Raw genomic sequence first — 20,166 nt, 5'->3', positions numbered from 1 at the left:
GTACTCTCGCGAGATTTAGAGAGTGCACGTCAGGAAGGTATCATGGCGGCTCCCGTAGGCCGGTCACATGGGGCATAGCCGGCTTGGTCCATTGCCTGGTGAGGTCGCCCCTGGGGAATCAGCCTGGCTGCTGCCCTGGAATAGTCAGAGGCCCAGGGATTGACCGGCTGCCTCCAGCCGCGGCGGGAGCCAGGGGGCTTGTGAGTCCCCACAGTGCGGGTGACGGTGGGAGGGTCTGCCCCTGCCCCGCGCCGCCCGTAGCCAGGGGGTGTGTGTGTGTGTGTGAGTGATGGGGGGTCCCCATAGGGGCTTCCATGGGCTCATGCCAGGCCACGCGCAGTCCACAGGTGTCTGTGCTGGTATGTGACGATCAGGATCCACCCCGGCTGTGCCAGGGTGCTCCAGGCCCTGAGGTTTCTGATAAGGAAGGTTATAAGCCTTGTGACCTGCGTTTAGCGTTGTAAACGACACGTAGCCGAAGCAGTGGTGTCTGCCTGAGTCTGCAGGTAGCCTGAAACTGCACCTCTGAGATGTGCGTGATCTGGCCTGTGGTCAGCGGTTGAAACCTAACGATAACTGCTTAACGGGAACCGTTGCTAACTGTTTTGCTGCTACTGGTTGTGTTAGAAACATGCAGTTAATGGGGCAGCTGGTTGCTGGGTTATGAAAGTTGGGGTTGGAGACTCCCCCAATCTTAAAAATCCCCTCTGCGTGAATCTGCAAATGGAAAAGAGAGAAGTGCCACCCCAGCTACTTAAATGCTCAACTGCTATCTAGAATCGTAGAATATCAGGTTTGGAAGGGACCTCAGGAGGACATCTAGTCCAACCCCCTGCTCAGAGCAGGACCAATTACCAGGCAGATTTTTGCCCCAGATCCATAAATGGCCACCTCAAGGATTGAACTCACAACCCTGGGTTTAGTAGGCCAATGCTCAAACCACTGAGCTGTCCTTCCTCCTCATATTTAATGACAGCAAATCTTTAATTTGGGGGGAGGGATAGCTCAGTGGTTTGAGCATTGGCCTGTTAAACCAAGGGTTGTGAGCTCAATCCTTGAGGGGGCAATTTGGGGATTGGTCCTGCTTTGAGCAGGGGAGTTGGACTAGATGATCTCCTGAGGTCCCTTCCAACCCTATAATTCTATGAGAGGATGCCTTAAAGGCAAGCATTTAAGAAAAAAAAAATTCTTGAGGGGGCCATTTAGGGATCTGGAGCAAAAATCAGTACTTAGTCCTGCTAGCAAAGGCAGGGGGCTGGACTCAATGACCTTTCAAGGTCCCTTCCAGTTCTAGGAGATAGGATATCTCCAGTTATTTATTTTATTTAATTTATATCTTGCTCGAAGTTGCTGCAGAATTGCTAGTCTTCCACAACAAAGGGCTACAACATGGACTCCTTTTCTGTCCTAATATACACAGAATTCTGCTTACAATTATACCTTCAGTTATATCTCATTAAAACATAATAGTGGATTGAAAAATAAAAAGAAGTCCGTCTCCCTTCAGAAATTCTGCGGGTCTGAAAGTAAAATCTCTGAAGATTTCTACTGCCTGTACTGAAATGTGTCTTCCACTTGTGGCGTGCTGTTCATGAGAGAAACGGAATCCTGTCTGGTCCCAGTACATCGGATTGTTCCATGAATTGTGAGCTTTAATTTCTCTTCTTAACTTTTGTAGTTATTATGCAAGTTATGACATCAGGCCCTGATCATACATTTCTTGAACACCCAAGACTCCCCATGAGTTAATGGATCCATGACTTTCGTCTGCACCACAAAAATGGATGCAACCTTTGATAGAAGCGCTGTGCAGAGAAAGGTGCAGGAAGCCCTTAACAGTTAAATGTATGGTGTTATCTTTTACTTGATCCTGTTCAGTCTTATAATATAGGTCTTCTATCTGTCTCAGGCATTTCTAGATGCTCCCATCTCTGTGTTGTCTAACTGCTGAATTTGTTGCAAGTGTCAGAATTTTATCACTTCTGGTAAATCAGGAGTGCTGCATGGCTCTGGGAAGCTTGGGGAAAAGGAAATCAGGAAAGTGAAGGTACGGAGTTTGAACTCGGTTCTGTAAGTGCACTCATGAGGACAGACCTCTGTACCAGGGTGTGGAAACCCACTGAAATCAATTTACCAGTGTAGATGCACGTTCAAGGCTTAAGTCTGCCCAGTTTCTCTTCAAATCCTGTCCCTCTTCAATTGTACTGTGGAATTGCAACAGTTTTGTGACCATGAGACCCTGTGTAATTGTGGAGTCAGGAGCAGAAGACACTCATTTAATTAATGATTGATTAAAAATGAAAATGAACTATTTCCAGAGCTGTCTGTTTCAGGTTCCCTCTGTAAAAGATGTGTTAATAGATATGGTATTTTAACCTCTAAACCAAAAGCTTGTTAATGATTTTTATAATTTTCAATTGATTTCACAGATAATGAATTTTACCTGGTGTCCAAAGGCCTGTTTCTGTGGGCTTGAATCTGATTAAGGCCCTGTCTTCTGAGCTGGCATTTGAAAGCTGTGTATAAAACAGTAGCAAAAATGAACAATAAAGTGGGCTATTTGCTAAGGACAATCAGACATTTGCATGTATGTGGTTCTAAACTGGGTCCCAGCTTTAGAACTGCAATGAGGACATACACATTAGGGATCAGTAGACGTAAGAGTGCCATACAAAGTGTGAACCTGAGAAGATTCCTATTAAATGTTCCTCCTTGGCGGCTTGAATCATCTCTCCGATTGCTGTCTCAGAAGGTGCCTGTTTATAGTAAAGAAGATGGCACTGTACAAGAACAGAATGCTACAAAGACTCTATTAGATGAACATGTGCAAAGTTCATCTAGTGCCTTGGACCCTCTAGAAGAAGATAGAAGTGTTGTTGAAGAGAATCTGGTAGTGAAGAGTGGAAGGAGTCAGCTACAGCAGTTCTTTGATGACCTTAAAAAATGCACATCTCCCTGTGATGTATTAGACCTAGTTTCAAAGTCTGCTATTTCTGAGAAGCATTGTAGTAACTGTTTTACTACTATGTGGATGCTCACCAAAAAGCTGTCCGAAGACCAGAAGCATTATGAAAAACAACTGATGGTCGAGCATCCTGCATTTATGCAGCTATGTCAGCGTCTGATGCAAGAGTCTAGGAGCATGTGGTGTGATGACTTGGTATACAGTCTACATGCTGTGCTGAAGCTAGGGGTACCCCAGAACACTCGACTGGTTCAGACTTTGCTGAGGGTCTGTCAGGTAAGTATTTGAATCTTTTAAAGATTGGAATAAAATTCCAGCGCCAGCTCTTACAGGTTGTAGAGGCTATAGCATCGGAGGGTCTCCACATGAATGCCTGTAGTTTGAGTTCTGCCAATGCTTTCTTTTCATTCCTCTACCCACACCACACAATATATATAGAGAGAGCGCTCAAAGAATACGTGCGCTTCAGGCCGTGCTAAAACTTTAGATCTGTTTGAGGCAGAGGGTATGTCTACATCTACAATTTTGCAGCGCTGGTTGTTACAGCTGTATTAGTACAGCTGTATAGGGCCAGCGCTGCAGAGTAGCCACACTTACAGCAACCAGCGCTGCAAGTGGTGTTAGATGTGGCCACACTGCAGCGCTGTTGGGTGGCTTCAAGGGGGGTTCGGGGAACGCGAGAGCAAACCGCGGGGAAGCAGGTCTCCTTCCCCGGTTTGCTCCAGTGTTCCCCGAACTCCCGAGCAAGCAGGTCTCCTTCCCCGCGGTTTGCTCTCGCGTTCCCCGAACCCCCCTGCAAACCGCGGGGAAGGAGACCTGCTTGCTCGGGGGTTCGGGGAACGCGAGAGCAAACCGGGGAAGGAGACCTGCTTGCACGGGGGTTCGGGGAACGCGAGAGCAAACCGGGGAAGGAGACCTGCTTCCCCGCGGTTTGCTCTCGCGTTCCCCGAACCCCCCTGCAAACCGCGGGGAAGGAGACCTGCATGCTCAGGGATTCGGGGAACGCGAGAGCAAACCGGGGAAGGAGACCTGCATGCTTGGGGGTTCGGGGAACGCGAGAGCAAACCGGGGAAGGAGACCTGCTTGCTCGGGGGTTCGGGGAACGCGAGAGCAAACCGGGGAAGGAGACCTGCTTGCACGGGGGTTCGGGGAACGCGAGAGCAAACCGGGGAAGGAGACCTGCTTCCCCGCGGTTTGCTCTCGCGTTCCCCGAACCCCCCTGCAAACCGCGGGGAAGGAGACCCGCTTGGGGGGGGGGATTCGGAGAACACCGGAGCAAACCACGGGGAAGGAGACCTGCTTGATTACCAGAGAGGCTTCCTCAGGTATGCTGGGATACCTGCTTATTCCACGGAGGTCAAGAAAAGCGCTGGTAAGTGTCTACACTTGATTACCAGCGCTGGATCACCAGCGCTGGATCCTCTACACCCGAGACAAAACGGGAGTACGGCCAGCGCTGCAAACAGGGAGTTGCAGCGCTGGTGATGCCCTGCAGATGTGTACACCTCCTAAGTTGCAGCGCTGTAACCCCCTCACCAGCGCTGCAACTTTGTGATGTAGACAAGCCCTTAGAAAAACTCTTTTCTCCCTCCACCCTCCTTTCCCCGTCTCCTTTCTCCTCACATGATAGGAGGCAGATTTGAGAGTGAGCAGTTGTGAGGAAAGGTATTTTTGATATTTTGATTTGAGGGTAGAGGCCAGTGTCCTCCTTGACTCCAAGTTCCTTTACCTGCTGCTTCTGGGAGCTTTCTTTGGTCTCCCCGCTATTAGCTGTATTATGCTCCCCTTGTCTTTGGGGATTTTTACAGGACCTTCCCTAGCTGCTGATGCAACCCAGGACTTCCTCTGAGCATCATATAACTGTTTCATGCTGTGCTAGGTGAGAGTTTCTCCATTTCTGGACCTGCTGCTGCCCTGGGAGTTTTTCTTGACTTTCTTCAGAACCCCCCACCAACTACTCCCCCTGCCATCTGTGTGCAACTTCTTCTCCCTGTTTCTTCCCTGTCCCTTCCCTTAAACCAGTCTGTCCTCATCTCTACAACCACCTCCTCCTCCTCCTAATTCTGCACCTAGCCAATCCATCCTACTTTGTAGAGTTATGTGTTTTAATAAAGCAGCTTTCAGAGGGAAAGAGGGCACTAACTTATTACATGGAGGGGGAGGGTGCCCACTGTTGGGCCCCAGATGTGCTTGAACCTGCACATTAAAAACACTGTTAACTGTTTACAAAACACTTTAGAGAGGACATCTTGAACGTGACCTCTACGACATTCCCCAGCTTGTATCCGCACTATGTATAGTACATTACACAAGTTCTTCCTTTTGTCATTAATGCAACTTTTTTTTTTTAGGCCTGATTTCTCATTTTCTCAGGGGAAATTGGGAGTTAACTCCACAGAAGTCAGTAGAATTATACCAACGTGTAGGTCAGAGTAGAATCAGCCCCAGTGACTTGACCTTTTTCTTTGTATGGGTGGGGGAGATAGCTGGTAAAAATTGACCATTCCACCACTTAGTGTTAAGAATTTTCTAACATTGTGAAAATATATCTTTAATAGGAGCGCCTCAATGAATTTGATGACCGATGTGTCTCTGTTGTGGCAACCACCTTGGTAACCATGGAAAAAAGCAGAAATGTGGATGTTCTTCAAGCTGGATTACAGTGAGAAAATTACTTTTTTTTTTAATGGTTTCCTTACTTACAAGTCTTGTCATGTGACCATTTATTTCTGTTGGACAAAAATAAATACGGTATGAAAGGGGAATGATCATCTTTACTCTTTTGCCCAAAATACACTTTAATATTTTCTGGCTTACATTTTTAGCATTTTCTTGAGGATTATTTAAAGATACATTGCATTAGAACATTTCAGTAATCCTTGCAGTGTTCTCATATGTAAAATATGGTAGAAATGTCCAAAGCAGGAAGACACTTGAACCTTTAAGTAACTTTACATGGTCTTAGACAATCAGGGACACACTGTAGTGACCATGGCTGTAATTCTACTTTGAACTCTGTACAAGGTCCACCCCGAGAAGCTCATAGCAGGATTGGGGCCCAAGTCATTATCATCAGCTAGTAGCTGAAACAAGTAACTCTCTTTGGCATCATTGTGGGTATTCTTGGCAGAAAGGGTGGAGATAGGTTAGAACACTGGACTGGGACACAGGAGACCTGGTCTCTGCCACAGCTTGGTGACCTTGGGCAAGCTGCTCCATTTCTCTGTACCTTAGTTTCCCCCTTTGTAAAGTGAGGATAAAACTGCCCTCCTTTGTATAGTGCTTTGAGATCTATTAATGAAAAGCCCTATGTTTCAGCTAGGTAGTATTCTTCTTGATTTCAGTAGGAAAAGCTGTTGAGTTGGAATACCATTTTAGCTTGTATTCCTCCTGTATTCAAAGGTAAAGGTGAGAGAAGCATTATATCTATTCTTTTTTCAGAATAACTTGTTTATGGATGGTGGTTTTGTGCTCAGATTATCAGTCTACAAAGCCCCATCTGCTTACTCCTTCAGAGGTCTGGTGTTCCCGAGCTTGTAACAGAACATATTAGTGGATTTGTATTGTATGTATCAATTCAATTTCAGCTCCAGCTACAAGAGGATGGGCACATTGGTGAAATAACAACATATTCTGTTAGAATTCAGGTGCACAGTTCTGGGAGTTTGGGGCAAAGTAGGTTATCCCTCTCTGTTTTTCACTTAGAAGACTTTGGCTCCATCTCGATTAATCAAACGCCTGTCTGTTCACAGGGAAATGTCAGTCTCAGTGGATCAATTTCAGAGCCTTCCACTGCCATACAGACACTGAAATTTCCAAAACTAGTGCTCTGATATTTGATTTAAAAAAATATTGGTTTAAAGAGTTGGGGTTTTTTGGTCTCTTTAGCCATTTTGTTTCCTACTGAGCCAAAATGGCAACCACAGATACACCAGATCAGAGTCCTTCTCTATGTGATGCTTTGCCTTCTGCTATATTAAGATCCTGTTCTTCTCCTATAACCATAGTATCACTTGTTCTCCTTTCCATCTGCTCCGCTTTGCTGTGTCCTGTATGAGGCTCTCCTGAATTTCACGGGTCTCTAGGGGCTTGTCTCCACAGAGAAATTGCATCGGGATAAGTTACGTCAGTTTAGTTAAACTGATACCTCTGTTTCCCTGCAGTATGTTCACTCTGTTGCCCTTGCATTGGTCTATGTTGCAATGTTGCAGCACTTTGTCTGCACAGCAGCATTCTGCATCAGTGTAAGCATGGTGCAGTGTGGGTGGGCATTCCAGGGTCCTCTGCACTGCTTGGCCAGTGGAGTTTAGAAAGGTTGCCGGACAGATCATGGCACATAGTGAAAAGTCATCCTACTAATACTTCACACCAGTGTAGTTACTTCATTGTCAGGAGATAGCTACATTGCTATTAAGTCAATTTAACTACGTCAGTGTAGAGCTACACCAGTTTAATTTAAAAAAAAAAAAAAAAAGGGTGTGTGTGTAAGAGGAGTGAGGAGCTCCACCAGTTTAACTCGCGATTCATCAACGGGAGACAGATGTGTGCCTGCTCCTGCCAAAATAAGCAGAGCCTTACTGGTGCAACTTGTGTGTGTAGGCCAAGCCTCCTTAAATCAATTCCATTTTTTTCCTTATCAGGTTACTGGTGGAGCAGCGAATTCCAAAGATCAGTAACATTTTTATGTTGCAAAGCATGATGAAATGCTTTGGGAAAGATGCCCCACTCTCTCTCAAAAGGAAATTTGAGGTAAAAGATTAAAATCATTGGTGGGTCCTACTATTATTCCTGCATAGCTACTGCTTCTGTGTTACTATTTATTAGTTGTTTATGGTAGCACCTGTTGTATGCTAAGCAGTTTCCAGACATTGAAAATGAATGGTAACATCCCCAAGTTGCTCATCCTCCAGGGACGGATAAGCAAGTAAATAGTGATTTGAGAAAGGGGAAACGGTTTTTTTTTTTAAATGACTACACATGTCAATTAAGCTTGCTGTAGCCTGCCCAACAGAGGTATGTCTGCAGGAGGGACTTAAATAAGTAGAGGGTGTGAAGGTCAAACCATGCATAGGGATAGAAAGTGTGAAGATGTTTATGTAAGAAACTGGTAGCATAAAAGATAAGGTGCTATCCGTGAGCTTCATTGTAACAGGGCTTTCTATGTAATGAATCATGCTATTGAGAGGCAAGTAACTACATCCCAATCCTGCTGGAAAGATATAACAAGTGGGGTTCCGCAGGGGTCTGTTTTGGGACTGGGTGTGTTCAATATCTTCATCAACAACTTAGATACTGGCATAGAAAGTACGCTTATTAAGTTTGCAGATGATACCAAACTGGTAGGGATTGCAACTGCTTTGGAGGACAGGGTCATAATTCAAAATGATCTGGACAAATTGGAGAAATGGTCTGAGGAAAACAGGATGAAGTTTAACAAAGACAAATGCAAAGTGCTCTACTTAGGAAGGAACAATCAGTTTCACACATACAGAATGGGAAGAGACTGTCTAGGAAGGAGTACGGCAGAAAGGGATCTAGGGCATATAGTGGACCACAAGCTAAATATGAGTCAACAGTGTGGTGCTGTTGCAAAAAAAGCAAACTTGATTCTGGGATGCATTAACAGGTGTGTTGTGAGCAAGACACGAGAAGTTGTTCTTCTGCTCTACTCTGCACTGGTTAGGCCTTAACTGGAGTATTGTGTCCAGTTCTGGGCACCGCATTTCAAGAAAGATGTGGAGAAATTGGAGAGAGTTCAGAGAAGAGCAACAAGAATGATTAAAGGTCTTGAGAACATGACCTATGAAGGAAGGCTGAAAGAATTGGGTTTGTTTAGTTTGGAAAAGAGAAGACTGAGAGGAGACGTGATAGCAGTTTTCAGGTATCTAAAAGGGTGTCATCAGGAGGAGGGAGAAAACTTGTTCACCTTTTCTTCTTGTTCTGTCCTTAGAGGCTATGGGCTTAAACTGCTGCAAGGGAGGTTTAGGTTGGACATTAGGAAAAACTTCATAACTGTCAGGGTGGTTAAACACTGGAATAAATTGCCTAGGGAGGTTGTAGAATTTCCATCTCTGGAGATATTTAAGAGTAGGTTAGATAAATGTCTATTAGGGATGGTCTAGACAATATTTGGTCCTGTCATGAGGGCAGGGGACTGGACTCGATGACCTCTCGAGGTCCCTTCCAGTCCTTGAATTTATGAATCTGCCTTAGTCCCAGTAGAATGAGATTCTTAAAATGTTTTCTGATTCCAGTGAAAGGAGCAGGGGTTGATATAGTATTTTTAAACATTGTTTTGACTTTTTTTTTTCTATTTATTGATGCATTTTTTTCATTGCCCTTTGTGTGTCTTTGAGAATGTACTGGGTGAAACTATTTTAAGAGCTGGTGAAACTGAAATTAGTGGGCCTAATTTTTGCTGATGCGTCAGTATAATCCTAACTATGCAAACAGTCACTCCTGATTTACTGTGGCTTAAGTGATATCAGAAGTGGGCCCACTATAGCTTCACCAGTTTTTTAAATCTTGTTTAATTTAGTGTACATCTGCCAAAGGTGTATCACAAAGGGCAGTAGAAAATAGTGAGTCATTTACTAAGGATTTAGAATAACTTAGAGCTCTTGCACATGGCAAAGACTAGATATCATCCTGACTGTGCAATATTGGTAAATATGCCATCCATGCTAATTAGCAAACCACCATTCTTTCAAGCACTGGTAGGAAAACTATATACATAGTAACCAGCAATAAGTATTATAAGGTCCTCTTGTATTGATTTGATTCAAGAAAGAAACAGGAGCACCTGAGAACTTTTTAAGGACAGCTCAAACGAAACATTAGAATAGCTGTAGTTGTATCTGTAAGAAAAGTTATTGGAAGGAGTTATTTTAAGCTCCTTCCACTGCTTCCAACCCTTTCTTCAGTGCGAATCTGGTGAGGTTATGGGATTGGAGTAGTTTTGATCTCCCCAACTCACTTCATTCTTCGGCAGAGATCATTTGGACTGCCAATGCCAAGAAGGAAGAGTCTAATCAAATTGAATTCATTTTAGGATAGAGTTTTGAAAGAGCTGGACCACTTGACTCCTGTGAATGCTCAACACATGTTTAGTGCTCTAGCTGCGATGAATTACTGCTCCATGCCAATCCTGGATGCCTCGAGTAACAAAATCATTGGTGAGTTAAAGTGAATTTTTAAACTTCCCCTCTCCTTTATTCTGACTCTTCCTAATGAAAATGTCTTACTCCAATTTCCTTTTAAGCCCACAAACCATGATTGTTTTGTAGTCTAACAATACAGATCCATCAGACAAAATGCAGTACAAAAAATTTTGGAGGACTGATGGATGATCAAAGAAAGTAGTTTTTATGGTCTCTGCCCTCATTAATACCATGAAATGTCATCTCCGTGGATTATAATGGCACTCTTCATAGCTCTGAAGTTAAAATTCTGTTTTCTTTTCCCCAAATTCTATAAATAGAGAAAATGCTAACTAAAGACCAGCAAGTAAAATTAATGGTTTCAGATGTGCTTTTAAAACTGTTTCTGAACTGGAAATTTGCATCTCGTAGTATGAATTGACAGCTCTGTGTTTAGGGAGTAAGCAGAAGGGGATGTGTTCACTGATTAAGTGAATTTCATTATTGAGTTCTGCTTCATGAATGATGGCTCAGTCGAGCCAAAGGAACTTAAAATGAAGGTTAATACTCTGACCTTTACTCAGACCCTTGCAATAAGTATTGTAGACATAATTGAACAGTATCTATTGATATATACTCTTGCATCCAAAACTATGGTCAAAAAAACATTAATGTTGCAAAGTCAAGCCCTCAAAAGGTAGGAAATGTCAAAGTTCAGGTTCATGTGCAGCCTTAATTTGGTCTCCTTGTGCATACACCTTATGATATGGCAACAAACAATTTTCTCCCACGGGATCCCTGCCTCATTAATGTACAGGATGGATGGTATTCATAATATGAAGCTATTGAATACTTTGTTTAGCGTGCAGCCATAGGTCTTATTTACTGCACCTGATTCAAATCCTGATCTGAAGACAGAATTATTAATTTCGTAATTTGCTTTTCTGTGGCATTTATCACTATAATATCTGAGTGCTTCACAAATATGGATTTATTTTCGTAACACCGAAGAGTGGGGTGGTGGTATCTGCATTTTAAATATGCTGAACTGAAGCACACAGATATTAAGGTCAGAAGTGTGCACTAATTTTGAGTTCCCAATCTGAAATGCACTGGACCTGATTTTTTTTCAGAGCACTTAGCGTTATTTGACACTTTATATGTTTGAAGCACAGCTCCTCTTGATTTAACTTGAAGCTGTGAGTGCTCAGTGGTTCTGCAAATCAGATTCCAGGGTCTCAACCTGCGCACCCAGGAAATAAGGAACACATTGGGCTAAGTGATTTGCCCAGCATTACATAGGATCGAAGGATAGAAGACAAAGCTTGGCAAGGATAGAATCCAGGATGACATTCAAGTAGCTTTAACCATGAGACCATCCTTCCTATTTCTGCAGTCATCTGTCTCATTCAATATACACCTTCCAACTACTGCAACAAATGAAGCAGGGGCTAGATGACAGCCTCCTTCATTATGCAGCCCTGATGATCCTCTGATCACGTCTGTCCTGTGCACTGAAGGAGGCACAGGTCTTGTGGAAAAAATAGAATGTGATCATGAAATTACAGACTGTATCATAATGCATATGCACATGGGGAATGGAATTAAGTTACACAGGAAGCCTTAATTCTTGCATTGCCTAACTTTTGAGTGTTTGTTGCAGCCTTGCTACTTTTCTTTTAATACAAATTATTTTGGGGTGTGTGTGTGCATGTGCATCCATACATATAATTTCCTAGGGTTTTAAAAGCAAACTTAAAAAAAAAACAACATTCCATCCTGTGGTATCATACTGATGCCCACATAAAGGTCATCAGCAGGACTGAAACGTTTAGACAAGTGGTTTTCAACCTGTATTCTGTGCACAGGGGATCCACAGACTGTGTCTAAGATTTCCAAAGGGAAATCTCCATTCAGAAATTTTTTTATAAGTCCACAAATGAAAAAAGATTGAAAACCACTGCTTTAGATCCAGCTCATACACCTCTCCCTCTACTTCAAAGGGAGTAACTTATAGTAATAATAGTTGGTGATCCTCAGTAGGGACCAGCACTAGAGGGGGATGAGACACATTGCTGTCTGCAAATAGCTGTGAAGCCCATAGGCAGAGGAATGGTAAGACTCAGGATGTTTGGGTTACATTCCAGGCTCTGGAGGGCACTGTTCTCTGGTGGGCACAGACTTTTCTGCCCATTCCTCTCAAGCTTCGTCCCTTCTGCCTTGTCCCAGCCGAGTCTCTTCCCCCACCCTCAGCTCCTTGTCCCAGTCTTGTTCTCCTCACCAAACCAGTCTGTCTCCACTCCTCAGGGTTCTCATCCTAGTTCCAGTCTTAGTCCCAACATCCCCCTCTAGGCTCCTAGTCAAAGTCCCAGTCTGTATCCCCAAACTTTTCATCCCGGTCTCCTTGCCCAGCCAGTCCCAGTCTTTTTCATGGCTCCCCATCTGATTTTTCACAGCACACGCTCCTGGCTGCTGGCCCCAGTCATATCCCACAACGCGCAGCTCACAGTCGCTGTTACTTTTTTTGTTCCTCTGTTACAGAGAATATCCCTGGTACTCCATTTTGGCAGCTAATCCGTGTTCTGAAATCATGCAGCATCCTCCAGTACCGCAATGTAGTTCTGTATTCAGCAATAGCAAACTACGTGACTTCAGCCATCTACATGTGGGACACTAAACAGGTGAGGTAGTGACCACAAGTGACACCACTAGAACTGCCAGTACTCAGCGGTGCCCAGGTGCACACAAACACAATTTATAGAGTTGCTAGTTACGACTCAGTACTTCAGTTTGCATTCTGAAATGGGCTTAAAATTGGGCATACATTCCAGTTTTGCTCTACACGTAGAGCAGCTACATAATGTTAGAAAATTCAAAGGGCACAAAAAACTACTCAGTTTTTCTCTGGTTTCTTTTCATGAAAGTTTAATAGGAATAACTTGGTAGAAATTGGTCCATGGCTGAAAAATGTCAGTTTCAAACTCCTTTTTCTCCGTGTATATCTTTGAAACAACACTGTGTGTTTATACAGATTGGTTGAGGGGAAATCTTCAGTAAAACTGGTACATTGGCTGTTTGTTTTGTTTGTGTTAGTGTAGCACCAACAAGCCCTCATCATGGACCTGAACCCTTGTGCTCAGCACTAGACAAACACAGAACCAAAAGGCAGTCCCTGCCCCAAAGAGCTTACAATCTAAGTGTAAGACAAGAAACAACAGAAGGATACAGACGTACAGATGGTGAATCAGAGGGAAACAATGAGACAATATTAGTTTAAATATTTTAATAAGTATTTGGGAGTTCAGCAGTCCATTGTTCTCCTATTTATTCCAGTATGGTAATAAATAATACAGTTAGTCATGCTCATAATAAAATATTACAATTTCAAAAGTTTATTTTCATTTTTAAAAACCTCTCTGATGCTGTAACACCAGACAATTAAGTAAATTTCCATATTGAGACTCTTACTCTAGTTTTAATTTATTTTTTTTAGCCTTAAAAATGGTTTTTCTTCATATACTTTTTTTTTTAACGTTTTAGATTGTCCTGTTTTTGTCTGCCTTCGAGGGACTTCGCTTTCGACCTGTTGAGCTGATGGATATTTTGGCTGAGAAGGTGACAAGTCATCCTGAATCCCTGAACCTGAAGGATATTCTAAGTGTTCTCCGCGTGTATTCGCTTCTCAACCATGTTCCCAAATGCCAAAATCAGGAGTAGGTTCTGGCTTAGGAAGCCTTGTATTAAATTACATAGTTGTTATGTGGGTGTCTGAACAGGCACACGAAAGAGTACTTGCTACTGATCTTGGATTCCAGTTGTGAAATAATTCTCACTTGGTCTTGTTTTACTAATCTGTGAGATAAACTTGCTATACCTGTCACTGTTGTTGTTTGTTTGTTTGTTTGTTTGTTTTAAAACAAGGCAGATACACATTTTTTCCAAACAGTAAAGCAAGGTAATAGAGAATGCACAAGATGTAACAGAGAATGGGTGCCCATCACTTAAGTGATAGACTGATAAAAGTGGTGAACAGGTTGTAGCTAGCAGCAAGCTTAGGTGCTGGATTTGGGTTCTGGTTATCCAAGTAAATTGGAATGTCTGGTGTTTTATTTCAAAAGTACTGATTTATATTTTAGAGAGATTTTCAGGAAAGTCTGAGTTTATTTATAAATTAATATGTAAAGATGTCTCTCTTTTTCTTTTGAAGGTTCCTGGAGTCTCTCAATGGTGCCTTGAATAAGTACCTCACCAGGATTTCTAATGTGGATCTGCTGAAGGCAGTGTATTCATTTTGCATTTTAGAGTATTTGCCACAGCCTGCACTTAGTCAGCTCCTGCAAGAAGACAACCTCAATGAGTTACTAAAATCAGGTCAGTCATTAATGTATTAATATGTGTTATGCCATTGAATTCAGAGTAGTGTGTAGATAAGAGTAGTAGTAGCTTCAACACTATCACTCCTTAGGGTGTGGTTGCATTGACGCTCACAAGCTAAGTTGGACAGACAGGTTAATATTAGATGTGAAATAAAAAAACCTGAGTTCTGCAAGTTGTTACTTGTTAGTGTTTCAGGAGACTCTGTCCTCAGACTCAGCACTGAACCGATGCCCTCATCATGGTGGTGGGGAGGGTTGTTTTGGAAGTACCATTTTCAGATAAGACACTTCAGTAATGAGGGAAGTGTTTCCTAGGTAACTGTATGCCTATGTATGTAAATGCAAGATTTGTTGTAGAAAAGTCAAATGTGAACAAATTGTGGATTCTTATTTCTGTGATACGCATTCAAGATTTTCCAAGAACATTTAAAAAAACTTAGCCCAAGTGATGTATGTTTTTCAGCTAAATCAAAGTTTAGCTCAAAATACAACTAGTTGTTAGAAGTTGCTTGGCTGTTTTGCTTTAGGATGAAAGACCCTAATTGAAATGGTTCAAGGTAGTCGTTCAGCTTTGTGTTCTAATTCTCTACAGCTAATCTCTTAGTTTGGCACTGAGTCAGAGCGTAAGTGTATTTGTTGCTTGCAGTTTATGTATACTTTGGGAAGTTCTGTTAGTCCCTACACTTCAACAAAATAGTCTGTCTACTTGGAACCTGAATAATTCAGTACAGCTGAATGAATAATTGACTCTTTCATTCGCTGGATGAATCAAAAGGGGAGGGGGAATATCAGGTTATTTTGAATTGAATTTTTTTTGGCGGGGGGGGCCGGAGGGCTGGCTGGCTTTTTCCACTGCAATGAAAATATTCCATTCAGGTAAAATGAAATGTTTGCACATTGTTTTGAAAAAACATTTCCACAATTTTTTCCCCTCATTTTATTTGTCTGAAACTATTTGCTGAATTTGAGCCAAACTTGCAGATAGTTTCACTCACCCCATAACCTGCATTTTATCAGAGAATTTGCCATTCAGCTGAAAAATATTGCCCAGCTCTGTAGTTTGGTACTGTTAAAGCATGCTCTCAAAGTGACATCCAAAATGTGACTTAACTTCTTGTGTTTTATCAATATCCATTAAAGTATTTGGGTTTTTTGTTTCTTTTTTAAGAACAACCTCCATGTGTGAATAAATGTCTTTCAACATATTAGTAACTCTGCTGTAACAGGGTAATGTGTGTAGCTGTGCACAATAGAGGGGGAAAAAGTGAGTAAATGAACAGATTTCAGACTTTCAAGAGTGGATAGTCCAGTGGTTAGGGTGGTAACCTACAGCTGGGAGCCCTGGGGTTCAACTCCCTGCTCTATCACAGACTTCCTCAGTGACCTTGGATAAGTCTCTTAGCCTCTCCGTGCTTCAGTTCTCCATCTGTACAGTGGGAATAATAGCATTGTTCTACCTCACCAGAAGGTTGCTTCTTGATGGCATTTTTTCAAGAAACAATTAGTTTTATTAAGCTTAATTTGGAATTAATCTACTGCTCAGCAAAACTGAAATCTGTTTGTACTGCAAATAGTAGCCAGTGAAATTGTGGATTTCATGACATAAAATGATACCACATAAATATAACGAGTCCACTCTAATGCTACATTTCTATCCTTTTTTCAGATGGCCTTAACAAGGAACAGAATGAAATGATGCTGCACTATGTGAACATATGTCTGGAACTCGATAGTCCTCCTTCATTCACCAAGCCAGCAACTATGTTTATAAAGAAACTCTCCTCACCTTTAGTTTCTGATCTCCCTGAGGTTCGTGAGGCTCTGTTGAAACTTCTGGGAGATGAGCGTATGTTTCAGCAAAACATCCAACTGCCACATGATTACAACATTGGTATGGGACCAGTTCATTGTCATTTGCCTTTGAATTTTGATTATAGTGGTAAAGAAATGGATTGGCAACTATTACCTATAGTACAAGGGGTTTAAAATATAAATTTCTGGTGATTAAAGTCTATTTGACAACTGTGCCTTTATGGTTGTATTTTCTATGACCTTCATGTTAAAATAGTTGGACAGTTGACTAAAATATTGTTACTGCTCTGGTTTGTAAAATTGCATTGGGCTTTTTGTGGTTAAAATCTGGCTTTTGCGGCAACTAATCCTACATAAACCCAATAGGCCATAACTATATTAAACAACACTGACCTTTTAATGCTAACCTATTTTTTTAATCTTTGGATTAAAGAAATAATATAAAATGGCAAAATATGAAACTTCAAGGTGGTTGTTTTAGCTGTGGAACCGTTTTTTCCTTTTTCTTTGATTTAAACAGGATCTAACCTTCACTGAGAGACCATTTATAAATTTAGTAAAGTTCCATGGTGTATGGTTTCTTTTGTATGCAGGGTTATACTTCTATGATTTATATCATTTGCAAGCTATCATTACCTGATTCACTTGTAATACTTCTGGTATTTTTATTCCTAAATGTATCAAACCCAATGATAAAAAGGACAAGGGAATATGTATGGATCTTCCTAGCAAGCTGGTCAGAATTTTTATCTTTAAATCCTGAATTGATACACTTATGCATACTGTATCTGATTTGCGATAACAAGCACCTTTTCTGACTGTGTCAAGGTGCCAGCTGAATCTATTTGTTGCTCTTAAAGGAACAGCAATATATTGTCCAAATTGTCACACAAATGCAATAACTATAGCTGTTTCTTTTCCATTGACTCCATGAAATATATTGGAATGGTCAAAGCCTCTTGCCATGGTCAAAGCCTCTTGTGGCATTTAATATTTGACTGTTTTTCTTTCAGATTTTGAAATCAAAATGGATGCAAACAGAAAGAAAGCTCTTCCAGTAACTGAAGTAGATGATCCTGCTGATGCTCCAGATATTCAAAGGTACTTTTTATTTGGTTACAAGTTTTCTTTACCAGGCCTTTATGTGAGGCTCTTCCTGTTGCCTCTCTGGCTCACTGATCTGCAGAGCAAGTAATTCACTTTCTCTATGCTCTCACAGGAGCATAAGAATTGCCATTCTGGATCAGACCAGGGCCTAGTCCAGTATCTTGCCTCCAACAGGGGCCAGCACTGGATGCTTCAGACACAGGTGTAAGAAACTCCACAGTGGGTAGATGCGGGATAATCTGCCCTCATAAAGGTCTCCTAGGTTATAATGCCAGAAGGGGGGGGTCACTTTGATCATCTAGTCTGACGTCCTGCCGAACACAAGTCATAGAACTTCCCTGAATTAACTCCTGTTTGAACTAGAGCATGTCTCTTAGAAAAACAGCCAGTCTTGATTTAAAAATGGCCAGTGATGGAGAATCCACCATGACTCTTGGTAAATTGTTCCAATGGTTAATTGCCCTCACTGTTAAAACATTACACATTATTTCCAGTCTGAATTTGTCTCGCTTCAACTTCCAGCCATTGGATCTTGTTATACCTTTGTCTGCTAGATTGAAGAGGCCCCTGTCCCTCGCAGGAATTCAATATTTGCCATAAGAACTGTATGGGCAGCCCTCAGTACCTAGATAAAACACATTGCAGGAGAGAGGGGTTTAAGTTGCTTAAGTCCAGAGAAGCAAAAGAATGATTAAATTAGAAATGGACAAAAATATTAGCAATAAACAAACACAGCAGTGCTATTCCTTAATATTAAAGGCATTCTCTGAACAGTTAACTGTGAAGAATACTTAAACTGCACCAGCATAATGCGGTTTGCCAGCTCCCTAAGAAATTATTGCTGTTTTTGGCTTTAGAGTGGCTGTTCTCTGTGTTCCTCCGTCTGCTTTCTGTTTTGACACAAGACACCCCCGAGGCAAGTTGGCAATGAAAATGAGACATCTGAAAGTGCTGGGCTATCATGTGATACTGGTAAGAAGTCTAAATGCAAGTCTTATGAGTATGGTGACATGTATGATGGGTGAAGAACAGAGTACTGGGAGTGGTGAGCTTAACCTAAATTGACACTGCTGGAAAAACTCCTTGATCAGTGATAGTAGTCTACGGTGTTGGGCAAATAGCTCAGTGGTTTGAGCATTGGCCTGCTAAACTGAGGGTTGTGAGTTCAATCCTTGAGGGGGCCGTAGGGATCTGGGGCAAAAATCTGTCAGGGGATTGGTCCTGCTTTGAGCAGGGGGTTGGACTAGATGACCTCCTGAGGGCCCTTCCAACCCTGATATTCTACAACTCCACTATGGTAAACTATGTCTAGGTGGAGTTTGATCCCTACACCATCATCCCACTGTTATTTGGAACCTTGCATGATGGGATAGCCTAATTTTGGCAATTAATTGATCTTTGATTATTAGCAGGTAAATAGGCGCAATGGTCTGTGATGGGATGTTGGATAGGGTGGGATCTGAGTTACTACAGAGAATTCTTTCCTGTGTGCTGGTCTTGCCCACGTGCTCAGGATTTAACTGATTGCCATATTTGGGGTTGGAAAGGAATTTTCCTCCAGGGAAGATTGGCAGAGGCCCTCAAGGTTTTTCACCTTCCTCTGCAGCATGGGGCACGGGTCACTTGCTGAGGGATTATCTGCACCTTGAGGTCTTTAAACCGTGATTTGAGGACTTCAATAACTCAGATATAGGTTAGGGGTTTGTTACAGGAGTGGGAGGATGAGATTCTGTGGTCTACATTGTGCAGAAGGTCAGACTAAATGACCATAATGGTCCCTTCTGATCTTAAGTCTATGAATTTGATCAGATATTGACTGTTTTCATGTGGAATTGCTGATCTGAACTGATCACTTTCTGGAATGCAGGGATTCTCTATATCTGTTTCCCTTTACTAAGTGTGCTGGTTCACAAGACAATGTGAGTTTGTTATTTAGCAGTAGAACTAATGAATCCTTTCCTTTCCTCTCCTCTCCACTAAGGTCCACTACCAGGAGTTTAAAAAACTGAAGACAGAAGAAGCAATTGAGTGTTTGAAGAGAGAAATCTATTCAGCTGATGCTTTTCCTGTTTCTGATGTGAATTTGCAGGATAATGTTTAAAATGGACTGGGAACTTCAGAACCCCTGCTATTTTCCCATCACAGCCATTCACAAGAAGAGGGAAGCATTTTCATATATTCCTGAAAAATGCCTCAAGACATTGTACCCTGTAGAAAGTTTGTAAATTGAACTATATCTACTGAAGGAGTTCTTTAGCAATAGAAGCAGTTACTTGCTAAAGCTCCTTAAACAATAATTGACTTTTTAAAAAAAAAGAAAAAAGAAAAAAAAGGAATGTTGAAAATATCTCTCATCTATTTTTTTTAAATTACATATAGGCTACTCCAGTGGGCTAAACTTCTCATGTGTTCTTGAACTGGGGAAGTGTGACAATCTTTCAGAGCAGTTGGGATCATGACTGCTCTCACTGTAGTGAGAATGGAACAACATGCATCAATCTGTCATTAGCTTTCAGTAAGAACTCCAGCCAGAAAAGCAGTAAATAATTAGATATTGACTGGAGTGGAAAATTGAAACTCCCAAATCTCTGGACAAGTTTGTAACTCAAAAAATAATATTCTTGTCTCGTTTTCAGAAGTGTGGGACAGCAAATGATTCTATATGCTCCATGCTTTTTCTTCAGTCTGAAGCCTTTCCCCCTGTTATAAAGTGCTGAGACTCATAGATGTAAGATCCTGTCCCTCGTATAAACTGCCTTGTGATGTC

The 20,166-nt window shown here is 41.9% G+C and overlaps 1 protein-coding gene across 9 annotated transcripts; it reads left to right on the top strand.

Moving 5' to 3' along the window:
• Positions 1-23: 23 nt before the first annotated feature.
• FASTKD2 (FAST kinase domains 2) lies at positions 24-20,166 on the top strand. Of its 9 annotated transcripts, XM_030580696.1 has the most exons (14): positions 24-98; positions 1,508-1,645; positions 1,910-2,047; positions 2,430-3,241; positions 5,524-5,627; positions 7,606-7,714; positions 10,017-10,140; positions 12,646-12,785; positions 13,645-13,817; positions 14,312-14,475; positions 16,147-16,371; positions 17,306-17,393; positions 18,257-18,371; positions 19,381-20,166. In XM_030580696.1, exons 4-14 carry the CDS (start codon positions 2,540-2,542, stop codon positions 19,498-19,500), a joined length of 2,064 nt encoding a protein of 687 aa, XP_030436556.1. In that variant the 5' UTR covers positions 24-98; positions 1,508-1,645; positions 1,910-2,047; positions 2,430-2,539; the 3' UTR covers positions 19,501-20,166. The 9 variants fall into 9 exon arrangements, with proteins under 9 accessions (XP_030436556.1, XP_030436551.1, XP_030436553.1 ...); XM_030580691.1 differs by lacking the exon at positions 1,910-2,047; XM_030580693.1 differs by lacking the exon at positions 1,910-2,047 and having other exon boundaries at positions 1,421-1,645.

This window comes from Gopherus evgoodei, chromosome 11 (genome assembly GCF_007399415.2).
Source record: "Gopherus evgoodei ecotype Sinaloan lineage chromosome 11, rGopEvg1_v1.p, whole genome shotgun sequence".
Lineage (NCBI taxonomy): Eukaryota > Metazoa > Chordata > Testudines > Testudinidae > Gopherus > Gopherus evgoodei.
Note: the sequence above shows the minus strand (reverse complement) of the source record. Positions and strands in the feature narration are given on the sequence as shown.